General features: G+C 38.3%; 1 protein-coding gene across 5 annotated transcripts in view; it reads right to left on the bottom strand.

Annotated features, from left to right (window-relative positions):
* Positions 1–815: 815 nt before the first annotated feature.
* The window catches only part of LOC150088206 (protein spaetzle 3-like), a 310,468-nt gene continuing 295,011 nt past the window's right edge, over positions 816–16,272 (bottom strand). For 4 of the 5 annotated variants that reach the window (XM_090370624.1, XM_090370623.1, XM_090370621.1 and 1 more), the window contains one exon: positions 816–1,148. In XM_090370624.1, coding sequence (XP_090226750.1) covers positions 980–1,148 — 169 coding nt within the window. In that variant the 3' untranslated portion in view covers positions 816–979. The remainder of the gene's footprint in view (positions 1,149–16,272) is intronic. The other variant, XM_090370625.1, reaches the window with a different exon arrangement.

Raw genomic sequence — 16,272 nt, 5'->3', positions numbered from 1 at the left:
ACAACTACTTCTATAAATACTTTGCTACTGATGATGATGAGGTGATTTCTGTTGCCGAGTCATGGTTTGAAGGACAGTCAGAAGACTTCTACAGAACTGGCATGCAGAAGTGTATTGAGTGGTGGCAAAATGTCATTTTGTCTGGTGACTATATAAAAATGTAATACATGGTGCTTGTTTCAACCTTCTGTCACAACTACTTCTATAAATACAAAACTTTTTTGACTGCCCCCTCATTTTTAGAAATGTGGGGGAAAAAAATTAAAATATTGAGGAATAACACTTCTGGCACCACTGCTGCCATGATATACCTAAAATCAGTGCATCATAATATTCTGCATCCAGACAGTGGTTTTAGCACCTGTTAAGTCAGATCTTCATGAAAATGTAAAGCAGAAGCACAATAACATGTCAGCATGTTTCTGCTGCACATTATTGACAAGTTCTTTGGACATATATTTTAAATCATATAGTAAGAATGTCATCAAGGAATTAGAGATTAAAAAAATTAACACTGGTAAGCAAACTTTTTTTTATACAGAATATATATAGGGTTTTTTTTTTTTTTTTTCATATAAAATTAATGAAAAATTTCTTTCACTGGTATTGAATGCAGTTTTATTCTTCTCCTTGTTAGTTCAAGGTGTGACGGTTGGAAGGCAACTTAGTCTTGGAAATAGTTAATAAACTGCTTGTCATACTTCTGCATGTAACCGGAGAAGCCTGGATCCAAACATTTATGAAGATCAGTGTGTTGAAGTTGTTTAAAGCATTAAAAGAAATACTAAACTGATTTTTTTTTTTTTTTTTTCAAAAGCTCCTCCCCATCTTTCATTTCTGGTATTTGTCCAACATGCCTTTTTAATAAGTTCTGTATAAGATAAAGGCATTTGCATTTGGTGTAATATAACAGTGTACTCATGGCCAACACTGGTTCCTTCTTTGTGAATTAGGAAGTTCATCATGCTTGAAGAATAATTCATTGCTTGATAGGACTCAGACATCGGCAAACACAGCATGAGGGAAAGAGAAACCAATCCATAAAGATTCCTTTACAGTCATCATCTGGATCGTATGCAAGTAAGCGATGCCACTTGTATTTCTGTTCACAAGTACACTCACCATTGCATCGTTTGGTCTGTACTGATCTGTAAATAGAAGCATAGTGTTAATATAATTTAGAAAGACCATAATTTTATACATATTTCTAAACAGGTAACAAAAGTTTACTAGACAATTTTATGAAGGAGAATATCCATTTAAGTGCCTAAGATATTAAAAAATTAAGGCATTTGTAAAGTTGGGAATGGCATAAAATGAATTCATTATTGTGAGGAAGATAATTTACAGTATTACAGATGAAATATAGGAAATTTCAGCAGCATACAGGGGAATAAACCTTTCATATTTCCTGTGTTCATAAGCAGATGCAGATTCATAGTACTTTTCTGCTACCATGTCCTCCATAATTGGTTTAAGGTTGGATTTCCTTTGCAAGACAAAAAAACAACCTACTACTGGCTAGAAAAGATTTCATGAAGGCCTTTTTAAACAAGAGAAATGAATTGATAACTAGGTGCATCTCGTCTATCCCTTTGTTATTTATTCTTTAATAAAAGTGTGAATCAGCTAATTACAGTAGTTTCACTAAAATGCAGTCAAAAGAATTCTCCCCTCCTCACTCTGTAGTAAAAGTGAACCTGAAATGGCTGATGCAAAGCCAAAGGTATATCTTGTGCTAATCGAATTTTAGTAAGAGCTGCAGCCGGAAAGTAATTTTGGCTGTTTTCTTGGGCATGACCATTGTAACAGAGATATCCTGCCACAAAGGATACATAGTGCACAATGGAAGATACTGCAAGTTTTTGAAGCCCATTTAGAATTAAATGTCACAGACTGTTTGCAACATAATGCATCATCCCATGCTGTGTGTGTGTTGGTATCAACAACCAAGGGCTAGTGGAAGTCATATTCAGCAGAACCAGTTTTCATGCTGATCACAGGGAATGGTCAAAATGTGTAATTTTTTTTCTATTATACTATTGGTGAACTGGAAGAATTATGTTGAGAAATAGTGCAAGAGTTACTTGCTTTTATTTTATTCATCCTCATATTTAGAAGAGCACAGTTTACATCTAACATTATTACTAATTGCAAGCTTGAGCTTCATTGCAGACTGACAAACAGGTTTTCTCTTAATACACTGGAAGCGGAATTAATTTGAAATAATTTTGATTTTACTTGTACTGTACACAGTTCAGAAAATAACATGCTTAATGGGGGGAAACTGCTCAAAAAATCAACTTAAGGAAGTGTACGTCTAATAAACAATAAAAACTCCTTTTTGGTTTTGCTTGAATATTGTTACTTCTGTTGATAATTATATATATATATATATATATATATATATATATATATATAATTTTTTTTAAGTCAAGAAGAAGGGAGGTCCTTTCAATGCCTCAGCAAAATTTTCCTGAATTGTATCACCTACAATTGAGAAAAGAATTGATTTTTCCCTTGTGATATACAAGGTGTGGTTCAAAACATTTGTATTTAACTATATAATATCGGTGTAGATACGCCATAGTTAACCCATAAATTTGAATGTAAAAGGCATTGTTTTAATAGTATCTCATATTGTGGGTGCCTTCACAACGAGATAGCCAGTATTGCACTACTTCAAATAAATAACGCTTCTCTAGTAGACTAGTGTTATTTATTTTCAGAGGATACCACCACCCAGGCGATCGTTTCGAAGCTAGTGGGCGGGCAGGTACCCTGGTAGTGCAACATGACATCAAAGTTGCGGAGTTATATACGCAATATCAGAGATGCCAAAGGGCGTGGGTAATAATGTATTTGAAGACGAAATGCACGAGGCATAATCCTTATGGGGTTGTGCCTTGTGCATTTCATCTAGAGAAGCGTTATTTATTTGAAGTAGTGCAATACCAGCTATCTTGTTGTGAAGGCACCCACAATATGAGATACTATTAAAACGATGCCTTTTACACTACATACATAGTTCAAATTTATGGGGTTAACTATGGTGTATCTACACTGATATTATATAGTTAATTACCAAAACCCATAAGGATTATGCCTTGTGCATTTTGTCTTCAAAAAACATTTGTAGAATAACCTAGATGTACTATACAGGGGCTTAGAGGAGATTGATTTATTTCGAAATTCTTGGCGCAAGAGGTACTGTGGCTAAAATGCGCCTGGAAGGTTTTTTACAACAGTTTTGTTTGTATTTGTATTTTGTTGCGAATAGTTTCCAAGAGTCACTGAGTGATTATAGCTTACTGCGAAGATTATGATTGGTTTCTTATTAGAATGTAGAAATTAATTTCCCTGAGGAACTGTAAAACGTCTGCTATGTTTTTTCTATCTTCCAGTATGGTTTTGAAAGTGAGAAAGTGATGTTTGGTTATCAACTCTTTGAAGCAACTTCGGCATTCATCTATAAAAGCTGGACATTTAATTAGTACATGTTCTACTGTTTGTTGTGTGTGACATATAGGACATAGAGGGGGATCTTCTCCTTGCAAAAGATGACCGTGGCTGAAATGAGCGTGTCCTATTCTTAATCTTGCGAGTATCACTTTGTCACATCTGTTTTGTTGTTTGCTAGATTTCCATGGTTGCAATAAACTTTTAATTTTGTACAATTTGTTATTGTTTAGACCTTGCCAGTGGTGTATCCCTCTGTTATGAATAACTTTTTTGTAATCTGTGGAAGGTATGGATTTGGGTGCGAGAATGTTACTGTTGGCTTCCTTAGCAGCTTTATCTGCTTGTTCGTTACCATATATTCCAACATGACTTGGGATCCAGCAGAATCTTATGTTATGACCTTGTTCAAGGAGCTTTGATATTCGGCATTGAATTTGTTGTTTCAATGGGTGTTTATTAGAGTTGACGTTTTGTATAGCCATCATGGAGCTAAGGGGGTCAGTAAAAATGATGCTATTTGGTTTAGCACTAAAATTATGGCTTGCAGTTCTGCAGTATAAATGCTGCAGTCTTTTTGGAGTTTTTGGGATGTGGTGGCATCAGATGTGTAAACTGCTGCTCCCACATGATTATCAGTTTTTGAGCCATCTGTATATAGGAAGCGATGATCCAAAAATTGCGACTTGTAAGTAGCATGCAGATGCTGATAGTTGATATGTGGAAGGAGAAATCATATGTAGGCTGTTTCATGATCCATGGTGATGTAGACTGCTTCGTCAGTGGAGTTATATTATCGAGGTTAAGATTTCTACTGAGGAGAAGGTTTTTTAATATAATGCTCGCAGGTTTATTGATTCTTTGTTGTTGTTCCCATTTTGGTGTAAAGAGAATTTCCTGTATGGGGTGACCCGGTAGGGATTTTATTTTAGTTGCGTAGGAAAGTAATTGATTGTCTTCTGATTTGTAGTGGAGGTTCTTGGGCTTCTGCATACAGGCTCAGCACAGGCGAAGTACGGAAAGCTCCAAGAGCTATTCGGAGTGTGCAGTGATGTATTGGGTCAAGCCATCTCAGGGCACTAGGTCTCACTGAGTCATAGACTGGGGCATCATAGTCTAACTTGGAACGAATGAGTAGGCGACATAATCATAATAGTATTGTTCTATCTGCTCTCCAGGACATAGCAGACAGGACCTTCAAGATATTCATTTTCTCCAGACATTGGACTCTTAAGTGACTGTGCTTCAAAAAGGTTAATTTTCTGTCAGAAACAAGCCCTAGAAAATGGACACTATTTTTAACTGGGATTATTTGCCCTTTCAGCCTGAGTTCGGGATCAAGATGGAGACTCCTCTTCCTGCAAAAATGTATACATACAGTCTTTTCTGTGGAAATTCTGTATCCATTTCTTTCTGTCCATTTTATCACTTTGTTTATGGCTACTTGCAATTGTCATTCTATTGTTCTCATATGCTGTGCTTGATAAGAAATGCTGAAGTTATCTGCATAAACAGTTGTGTTGATGTTGGCTGGTATTTGTTCTGTTACTGTGCTAAAGTGTACTGCAAAAAGTGTGGCACTTAGTACGGATCCTTGAGGACCTCTTCTTCCTGAGTGTATGTTCTGGAAAGTGTATTGTTAAGTCGAACTTGGAATGTTAAATTTTTTAGAAAATTGCTTATGTATAGAGGTAGGTATCCTCTAAGGATACCATATCGCCATGTAGTATCATATGCTTTCTCAATATCAAAATTAACTATGACTTGATGTTGTTTTCTGAGGAAAGTGTTTCTTACCTGATTTTCCAGATGTATATGTACATCTAAGGTAGAGCAATTTTTTTCGAAAGCCATATTGTGCGGGATTGAGAAGGTTATTGCTTTCTAGATACCGTGTTAGTCTATTATTGACAATTTTTTCCAAGATCTTGCCCGAGCAGCTGGTCAAAGCGATAGGGTGATAGTTCTGTGGGTCTGATAGGTCTTTTCAATGCTTCGGGAAAGCCAGTATTATTGCGTGGTGCCATTGGTCTGGAAATGTATTCTCAAGGTATATTTCATTAAATAAATCTAACAGGACTAATTGAGATTGTTCATCTAATTGTTGTATCATTGCATAATGTATTTCATCAGGACCAACTACGCTGTTTTTCGTGCAGGGTTTGTTTTAATTCTGCAACCGTGAGTGGCAAGTTGTATTGTTCATAGTGATTGGTGGAAAATTTTAGGTTTATTTTTTTGACTTCCTTCTTGTAAGTTTTGAAAGCAGTTGGGTATGTGCAAATGGTAGATGTATTGGCAAAGTTTTTGCCGAGCACATTGACGATATCTGAGGTATTTGTGACTGTCCTTTCCAATTTAGTAGTGGTGATGGATTTATTTGGGAATTGTTTGTCATCTTTCTTATCTTCTTCCAGATAAGTGTAGCAGGTGGGGAACTAGTTATAGAGGATGCAAATTTGATCCAACTTGCTTTTTTGCTGATTTTGTGCACTCTCTTGACCTTGGCTCTGGCTCTTTTGAATTGTATCAGATTGTCTGTTGTTGGATTTTTGTGGAAGTGATTCCAGGCTTTATTTCTCTCTTTTTTAGCTTCCTGACACTCACTGTTCCACCATGGTTTTGGATATATTCTAATGTAAGCAGACGTTTTTGGTATTGTCTTTTCCGTTGCTTGAAGAATGGTATTTGTGACATAGTCCACTGCTCTTTGTACTGATTCTAGTTTAATGATGTTTCGGTCTAGTTTTGCTAATATTCTGAAGGTTTCCCAGTCGGCATCATATATTTTCCATCTAGGATGTCTGGTGGTTTGGCATGGGGGCTTTCTTCATAATTTTCAAAATTGTGGGATAGTGGTCACTACTCAATGGGTTCTCATGCACAATCCATTGGATCTTGGGGAACAGATTGATAGATCTATTACGGAGCTGCTTTTTGATGGTAGGTGGAAATATGTGTGCGCGCCATCATTCAAGATCATGAGGTGGTTTTCGTTTATTATGTTCTCAATTTGTTTATCCTTGTGTCTATTTTGAGATCGCCCTATAGTGGATGATGTCCATTTAGGTCACCTAAAATGCAAAACGGAGATGGTAGTTGAGCAATCAGCTCTTCGAAATCTTTCAACAGGAAATCTTGACTATATATTGATGTTATGGTAATGTTGAAGCTTATTGCTAGTCGGACTGAGACTGCTTCTATGAGTGTGTTCAACGGTATTGCTTGAGATGGCACGTGTGTGTTAACTAATATTGTGACTCCTCCTCGCGTTGTTGTACCTGATATGCAGTCTTTTCTATATATTGTATAATTTTTGATTGTATTGTGGTCCTGTAATTTTAAATATGTTTCTTGTAGGCAGAGACTTATTGGATGATACTGGGTAATGAAGTCTATTATATCAATGTTTGAGCGAAACCCTCGACAGTTCCACTGGATAATCATATCTGTCATTTAGGGTTAGATAATCCCTTGGATTGTTTCCTTGTGGCTGTTTTCACTTTATCTTTTTTTTGGAAACTGGGTATCCATTTCTTCTTCGACAAAAAGTTCAAATAGGAGATCCTCTCTAAGGTTTATTACCTCTGTATCCATTTGTTCTGCCATTTGAGCATAACTCGGTTTGTTTCCTGTGTCTATTATTATTGCTTTTTTAGCTTCTTGGTATTTGCTTTGTAATTTTGGATTCTTTTTTTCTTTCTTCCAGATTTCACACTCTTGAAAAAGCAGTATGGCCTTTACAGTTTGCACACTTATGATTGTCTGTTGTAGAAGTGACGTGCTCTTGCGAACCACGGTTTGCACACATCGCCTTAGCTCTACATACAGTCTGCGAGTGGCCAAACTTGACAATTAAAGCAGCAGAGAGGATTAAGGATGTATGGTCTAATATTGCTATGTAAATATCCAGCTTTTACTAAACTGGGTGGTTTTGGTGTGTTAAAAGTGAGTATCAGGTTCCTAGTGGGAGTGATTTTCCCTTTTTTAATTGTTATTCTTTTAACGTTTATGACTCCTTCTTCATGAAGTTCTCTTTGAATTTCCTCCTCGGGTACATTTAGAAGGTCCCATTCCATAATGGCACCTTTTGAGGTATTTAAGGTATTGTGAGGGGGGGATATCATTACTGGTATTCCTGCAAAGGTTGTCATTTGTAACAATTTTTCAGAATGTTTAGAGTGGATAGTTTCTACTAAAATATCACCTGATTTTAATCTCTTAACATTTTTTGGTGGGCCGACATAACTCTCAAGGGTCTTCTGTATGAGAAAGGGTGACAATTGGCCTACCGATTTCTGTGTTCGAGCGTATAATAAGGTAAGTTGGGGCATTTAAAGCTTTTATATGTATTTTCAGTCTCTTTGTGGAGAGGAATCATTTCTTTCACCTTTTCTAATCATTTTAATTGTATCTCTGGGAGGACTAGATTCCTCATATCTTAGATCAATTATATTCGGATCTACGTACCTAGTAAATTCCTGGGTGTTGGAGTCAGTTCACTCCATTTTGCCCTGGCAGGGAGGGCTTTTCCCTACCAGGTTACCGGCCCCGCCACGTGGAGGCAGGAGTAGTGCCACTCTGTGACCAAGCACTAGAGGGTTAATAGTTAATATGTTCAAGAAAAGAGAAGAGAAGGTTGCTTTCCTTCCTAGTCTAATAAAGTTAATTTCTTTACTATAGCTTAGTTAATAGTGTGTTAATGATACTTTAAATAAGGAAAACAATTTCTATTTCAAGAAAGAGTGCTAATTCAGAGCATTATCGCTTGGCACCTGGGCTGCTTAGAGGAGAACAAGCATTCTGTGTGTTATTAGACACTCGGTCTAAAATGCTATTGGATCCAATATCTTTATATTTCAGAAGATTTGGGAGAAGTCCGGTTGGCCTGCCTCCCTAAAATCCACTCATGCACACCTTCTCAATGTTACCTCATTTAGGTGGCAATGAACATGTAGAGTGGTTCTCTTCAAGACGCCTGGTCAGTGTGAAGAGGAAAAGACCGAACCCTCCAACACATGACAGCACGACAAAACAAATGGCCTTCAGTCCCCAGCATCTTTCACTCCCCCTCTTACAGCAGTGAGAGGATCAGAGTGGATGCAGAGGGTGCTAAGAATCTCTGGGTACAACCAGGCTGCCATGCATGGAAACTGAACTTGGCCTGTTACAACGTAAGATCGCTCATCGGTGAAGACAGGATATAAGAGCTGGAAAAGTATTTGGAATATCATCGGTTTGGCTGAAACAAGAAGAAGAAGAAATTAATCACTTCTAAGTTTATCAAGTGGAAATCTTCTATACACCAGTGGAAAAAGTGAAAGGAGCGAAGGTGGAGTTGGCTTTCTGGTCCATAAAGATGTAAAAAACAACATTTTGGAATTCAAAAGTACATCACCAAGGGTGTCAAGACTACTACTCAGGGTGCGTCCATAGCCAGGTGGGCAGGAGCAGCAGTGCGTAGCACAAGCTTCTTGATTAGACCGGGGTTCGAGCCCATAACCACCAAATACGGAGGATGCGGAAAGGTCAGGGAATGACCACCACATATCAACGGAGCAATATGGCCTTAGTTGCTAATGCTCCTAAAAACCAAATAACTACTACTCAGGATTTCTAAGAGGTACAAGCTAACGTTCATAATGATTTATGCACCAACATCGAGCCATGATGATGGAGAGGTTGAAGAAATGCACACTGAAATTGAGAATCTTATAGATGAGCAGAAAACCCACTACATTATCATTATGGGGGACTTCAATGCTAAGGTTGGAAACAGACAAAACAGTGTCTCTTTCCAACCTCAGACAAAATGCAATTTTGGAATTGGTGAAAGACTTGTGGAATTTGCAGAATCTCAAGGAATGTCAGTAATGAACACTTTTTTCAAGAAAAGAGTGAACAGAAAGTGGACATGGAAGAGCCCAAATGGATTATCAACTAATGAAATCGACTTCATCCTCACTAACAGAAGATATATTGTGAATTATGTTACTGTCCTGAACAAGGTAAACGTTGGAAGTGATCACTATTCCATTCCACCTATCCTATTTGCACAATATATTTCCCTGACAATAGAGTGATCAACAACAACTAGCTCCAGTGGGACCAGTGCATTCTGCCTTGGGGATTGCCAGTGTTGCCTGATGATCAAATGCAAAGTCTGGCATTGGTGTGAGTAGCTGAGAGTTTGAGGGGCCCCTAATTTAAATTTTTTGAGGGCATCCACCCTGTTCAATTTTTTATAAAGGTCCATGACAATGCAGAGTTGGCACCTGACATCCTCACACTTTTTACATTGAGCACACACAAAGACCCCTTGGCAAATGATTCCTGGTCCTGGTAGCACCACAGGCAGTATATTTCATAAGGCTGTGATTCAGAGGGCAATTCTTCCCCGAGCCACAGCACTCCCACTACCTTCAGTCTTTTGCTTTGCTGCTATGGTCTGAGGCATGATTTCAGTTTAAATTTAATATAATTAAAAATACTACACTATGCTAAAATACTACATTGTTATCAATGGGCACTGCTCTTCTTGGACAAATGTTAGTGGTGGCATTTCCCCCCCCCCCAAAAGTTCAGTGCTGGGCCCATTGTTGTTTTCAACATATTTTGATGAAACAAAAGGCAGGGTGGTCAATGACAGTAATCAAGGTATGTGCTATTGCAAAAAGATCTAGAAATATTTGGCAGATAGGCTGACAAATGGCAGTTGCAGTTTAATATTGATAAATGCAGGGTACTTGATATATGGGTGGCAGTAATCCCAGATTACTGTACCAGCTGTGTGGCACCACACCCATGGTAGTGGAAAATAAAATAGATGTGGGGGTAAATTTGTAGTCAAATATGAAATTCTCTGTGTAGTGCAGGTCTGCTGCCAGTACAGCTCAGGGATAAGGAAGTGTTTACCCCCTTGCACAAGACAATGGTTAGGCCACATTTCAAGTACAGCATGCAGGTCTGGAAGGATATGGATTTTTTGGAACAGGTATATAAGAGCAACAAGATTGTTGAGGAGAGAAAAATGTTGCTCAGAAAAGGCTTCAGGTTTGCAAAGTGAAATTCTACATCTCCAGCCTGTGGGGACCTCCCACAAAAATGATCTGGAAACTTAGGCACCAGTGAGGAAATTTGCTTGGTGTTTTTAAGGCTCTGAATGAATTGAGTGGGAGCTCGATGCTGATGCAATCCTTCCTCTTGTTCAGACTGCACACATGAGGGGGCATAAATTTAAATTGAGGAAGGATGGTTACAGGTTAGAAGTTCAGAAATTTGTCTTCAGCCAGTAGGTAGTTGATTGTTTAACAAACTTCTACCTGGTTGTTAGAAATGGGTAGTTTGAATAAATTCAAGGACAAAACTTGCAGGTAATATGGGAAGTTTTTTCCAGATGCTACATGGGGCTGCTTTCCTGCATCATTTGCTAATACTAATTTCTCCTCCACTTCTCAATTATAACAAAATCATATAGCTCCCATTTGTAACTTGGTGTTTCCATTCTTAAAACTTCACACATGAATGTAGATGCAAAATATTTATTTAGTGTCAGCAACCTGAACAGGATCATCACTAGTTATGTCATGTGTTTATCAAATAGCTACTAACCACCAGATTTGAGGTGTGATGTGGCATTATAATGAGCTGCAACATGACCAGTAACTAGCTTAGAAATAGTAATGAGTGAATCATCTCTTTCACTGCAGTCAGTCTGAATTAGCACATTGAAAAGAAGGTATTCTATGAGTTTTGTTGCATTTTAGAATGAGTGATTGTATGCAGCAAATTTGTATCCTACAACATATGTATCATTCACAGACTTCACAATGTTTAAAAAGGGCTAGTTGTCCATTGAAGATAATCCTCATGGCCACAATTTAATCCCAAAAGTTTGTCCTTTAACTACAATATCCATGAAGTTGCAAGTGAAAACCAGTATTTCTTATGAGACATGTCAATGAATTTTTTAACACAAGATTTGGGAATGCAACACATTTCTGCCAAGTTATGCTGCTGCTAACTGACACTTAGTTTCTTTCATCAGTACTGGTAACAAAGGAGTGCATCCAGTTGATATAGATGGACAGTGCAATGTTGAGTCAGTTTGGTGTGACACTGGGAAAGAAAAAATAAGAGTAGAAGCGTGTTATAGGCCTAATGACTCGAATGAGTACAAAGAACAATTGTACAGAGAAATAGAATGGGCTAGTAAATCAGAATGTCTTATAATGGGGATTTTAACTTCCCAGATATTGACTGGAACGTGTGGGTTGGTCACTCGCACACTAGCAAGATTTTTGGGGATTTATTGGATGATTGTTTTCTGCAGCAGCATGTTTGAGAGGCAACCAGAGAGGATAATACTCTTGATCTGGTTACCAGCAGTGATCATTCGTGTATTAAGAATTTGCAGATAAAGGAACCACTAGGTGGCAGTGATCACAGTGTACATGTGGGATTTACTTAAAGATATAATTACCATCAGGGGTTAAAGGAAAGGGTTTTTGCTTCCGTAAAGGTGACTACAGTGGTCTCAGACAGTTTTTAATTCTGTACAGTGTGACAAACTGATGATGTTACCAATGGCAAATTCTAAGTGGGAAGCATTCAAGGAATTAATCGTGGAAGCTACTAGACTTTTCAAACCTATTAAGAAATATTCATCAAGATTTAGGCCTAAATGGTTGTCAAATGAACTAATGAGACTCGTGGTAGAGAAGAAAAATGCATGGGATGCATATAAATTATCAGGCGACACAGAAACCTATGGCAGATATAAGCTAGTCTGTAATCAAGTCGCAAAGGCAGATTACGAGAAATCTTTGAGAAAGGATGCTGCGAAAAACAACAAGATTTCTTTCCTTATATAAACTCTAGCGGAAGGGGATGAATCGGATTCGTTCGACTGTTGATGATCCTGCTCAGATAGTAAACAAACTGAATGAGTGTTTTGCATCTACATTCACACATGAGGAGTTATTATTAAACATAAGAAAGGCACCTGGGGTGGATGGGATCTATCCAGTTGTATTAAAAGGAGATGGCAAAGGAACTAAGCAAACCCTTAGCCATAATTATGAGATCATCCTTGGACTCAGAGGAAGTTCCCACAGACTGGAGATGAGCAAATCTATCCCCAATTCACAAAGGGATTAAAGGGTGACACGAGTAATTACAGACCAGCTAGTTTAACTTCTGTTGCGGGTAAAATAATGGAGTCACTGGTTAGAGATGCATTGCAGGATCATCTAGACAAGACTGCAGTAATAATTCAGACACAGCATGGATTTGTTAAGGGAAAGTCTTGTTTGACAAATCTGATTTGTTACTATGATGTGGTTACAAAGCAACTGGATGCAAAAAATAATTTTGATATACACATGGATTTCAGGAAATCTTTTGACACTGTTGCACATGGAAGACTACTGTACAAATTGGAGCAGAATGGCATTAAGGGTAAGTTGTTACAATGGATAAAGGGTGGTTGAGTGGAGAAGACAGAGGGTGGTAATCAATGGACACTGCTCTTCGTGGACTAATGTTATTAGTGGAGCCCCACAGGGTTTGGTGTTGGGATCACTGTTATTTTGTATATTTATCAATGATATTGATGAAGATATATCAATCTTAGTGTACAAGTTTGCAGATGATACAAAGGTTGGCGCCTCCGTGGGCAGGAGCAGCAGTGCATAGCACATGCTTCTTGATTAGACTGGGGTTCGAGCCTGTGACCACCAAATACGGAGGGAGGCCGGGAAGGTCACCGCATATCCCCGGAGCAGTATGGCCTTGGTTGCTAATGCTACTAAAAAACCAAATAACAATAACAACGATACAAAGGTTGGCAGGGTTGTTAATGACAGTAATGGCAGTTTGCTACTGCAGCAGGATCTAGAAAATTTGGGCAGATGGGCTGATAAGTGGCGACTGATGTTTAACATTGACAAATGCAAAGTATTGCATATGGATAGAAGTAACCCCAGAGGAATGTACCAACTGTGTGGTAATACACTTAGGGTGGTAGAAAAATGAAAAAGACCTAGGAGTAATTGTGCAGTCAGATATGAAGTTTTCTGAATAATGCAGACAGGCTGCAAGGGCAGGTCATGGGATTTTGTCAATGAGATACAAGAATTTTGCTAGCAAGGAAATGGAGGTGATTATTCCTTTGTATAAGGTAATGGTCAGGCCAAGCCTTGAGTACTCTGTACAGGTCTGGAGGCCTCATTTTAGGAAGGATGTAGATTTGCTTGAGCATGTACAGAGAAGGGCAAACAATATTGGCGAGGGGAATGCAGGGATCCTCTTACAAGAGAGGCTTAAGTTCTGCAAATTGCAGCGGCTGGAGACTAAACACCTACGAGGTGATCTGATTGAGGTGTATAAGGCCTTGAATGGATTGATCATGCTGAATTGTGATGGGATTCTTCCACTTGCTCAGATTATAAACTAAAGGGGCATAAATTCAAATTGAGGAAACACAGTTGTAGGATAGATGTGTGGACATTTGCCTTTAGCCAGCGGGTGGTTAATTGCTGGAACAAACTTCTATCTGTTGGTGTGGAAGTTGATAGCTTATATAAATTCAAGGAGGAACTGGATAAACTTTTAGAGATGTTGTGTGATTTTTTTTTATTTATTTATTATTATTATTTTTTTTTTTTTGGCTGATGCTACATAAGCTAATACACTTGCTTTCTTGCATCACATGCCTTTATTGCTACTATTAATTGCAGGCATAAACAAAGGCCCAGCCCCCTCAATGCAAGACTTCCCCCTTCCTCAAAAAGTAAACTAAGAATATTACAAAACCGTTTTATGGCAATTGCATGATGCTCTTTGAAGAAAAAGGCCAGGAAATTGGAACTTTTATTATGACAGTGCCCCTGCACACCTTGAATGGAAAGTGTTGTCAGATGTTTTTCATTCCAGAATTGCAAAGCACTCCGTCACTGGAGACCCACCCTAAGTCAGTGAATTTAGCTTCTTGTGATTTCATTTATTTGTTTGTTTCCCAAGTGTAAGCCTCGTTAAAATGTTGCAGATTTGCAACTCTGAAAATAATTCACAACACAGTAATTATTAGCAAGTTCCAAAACAAAATCTACCAGGAATGCTTCCAAAAGTATTACATTTCATGTATATACTTTGAGGAGATCCCTGCAAATAGTCAGTAAGCTTATCATTTCTCAAATATTCAGCCTCCAGGCTTATTGATCACACTGTGTAGGTAGTTGCAGACATGTCAATTGAATGTTCCACTCCAGATTTCTTGGAGGGGGGGGGTATATTTTCTCAGAGTGGTCTGTGCTTGTTAGCCAGAGAGAATTTTTACTTTGGGGGATTACATAGTAATAGCAACCACAGGCAGAAATGTAAGTGATTCTTCCACTGCTTATACTGGAACATGCAGCAGAGTTTCCTGATAGAACTAGCAAATACATGGGCAGTGTTACCAAAAGTTAAAACAGTTGCATGTACACTAATGCTAGGAGCATTGGAGATATGGTGTCACTCAGATAAAGGATGGGAAGTATGATGTGTACAGAAAGGACAAAGAGGGGGTATACTCTTAATTAAGAAGCACATAAATCTAAGGGAGGGTAGTGGTGGCAAGTGCTATGTGCAGGCTGCTTGGTGTCAGCACTGGGAAAACAATGAAAAAGTAGGAGTGTGTTATGGGCCAAATTGACTAGCTTTTATTCTTACTATACAAGCAGAGTGGGCAAGTAAATCAATATCCTATAACATGCGATTTTAACTTTGCAGATACTGACTGGAACTTGCAAGACATAGGGCTTTATTGGATAAATGTTTTCTACACAAGCATGTTGGAATGGCAAGGAGAGAAAGCAATACTCTTGATCTGATTGATCAGCAGGGCCTTTTCATGAATTAATAATCTGCAGATAAGACTCACTATGTGGCAGTGATCACTGTCTATTGATGCGGGATGTAGTTAAAGGGGAATGGCATTTGTTTTCGCAAAGGGTGTTTCAACAGTGGTCATGCCAACTAAGTGATGCTCTTCAAGGTTTGACTGCAATGGATGTCACTTGAAACTTGTGAAAGAGAAGGAAAAACAGGGCCGACTGGGCTAGCCGGGTGGGTAAAGTGCCTGCCTGGCAACCCAAAGGTTGCGGGTTCGATTCCCGCCTCGGGCTTGGATCAAAGTACTGCAAAAACCTTGGGAGGTGCATTATGCGCCAACAACTACAAAAAAAAAAAAGGAAAAACAGATGGGAAGCACACAAATTAGTCTGTAATGAAGTTTCAAAGGAGGTTGGGCAAGTTATGTCATATTACAAGGTTTCTGGCTGAGAATGCTTCTTTACCTATGTAAACACCCAAGGGGGGGAGGGAATGAATCACACTTGTCTACTACATTTTAATGGTTGATGGTAAAATGAATAGGTATTTTGCATCTACATTCATAAATGAGGATTCACAGAAATGGAGATGCTAGTTTATCAAACTCATTACCTCGTAAAATGAGTTTTTGATAACTGAGGAGCAAAGCAGGCATAAGAGAAATTGTTGAAACTAAATGTCAAAAAAGGCACCTGGATAGATGGGAGGAATCTATCCAATTATATCAATGTAACAAAGAAGGTAAACAAACCTTTAGAGCATTCTTGGATTCAGAGAGTAGATCCACAATTGAAAAAGGGGGGCCAATGTGTGACACATACTTACAGACCTGTTCGTTTAACTTCTGTTCTAGGGAAAGTAATGAGTTGCTGGTTAAAAAAAAATTGTGCGCGCCAGGCATGAATAGCAAATGTTAAGTGAAACTTCTTTAGGCAAACA

Source organism: Mastigoproctus giganteus, chromosome 3 (genome assembly GCF_048544385.1).
Source record: "Mastigoproctus giganteus isolate SK-2022 chromosome 3, ASM4854438v1, whole genome shotgun sequence".
Lineage (NCBI taxonomy): Eukaryota > Metazoa > Arthropoda > Arachnida > Uropygi > Thelyphonidae > Mastigoproctus > Mastigoproctus giganteus.
This window is presented reverse-complemented; position numbering and strand designations above follow the sequence as displayed.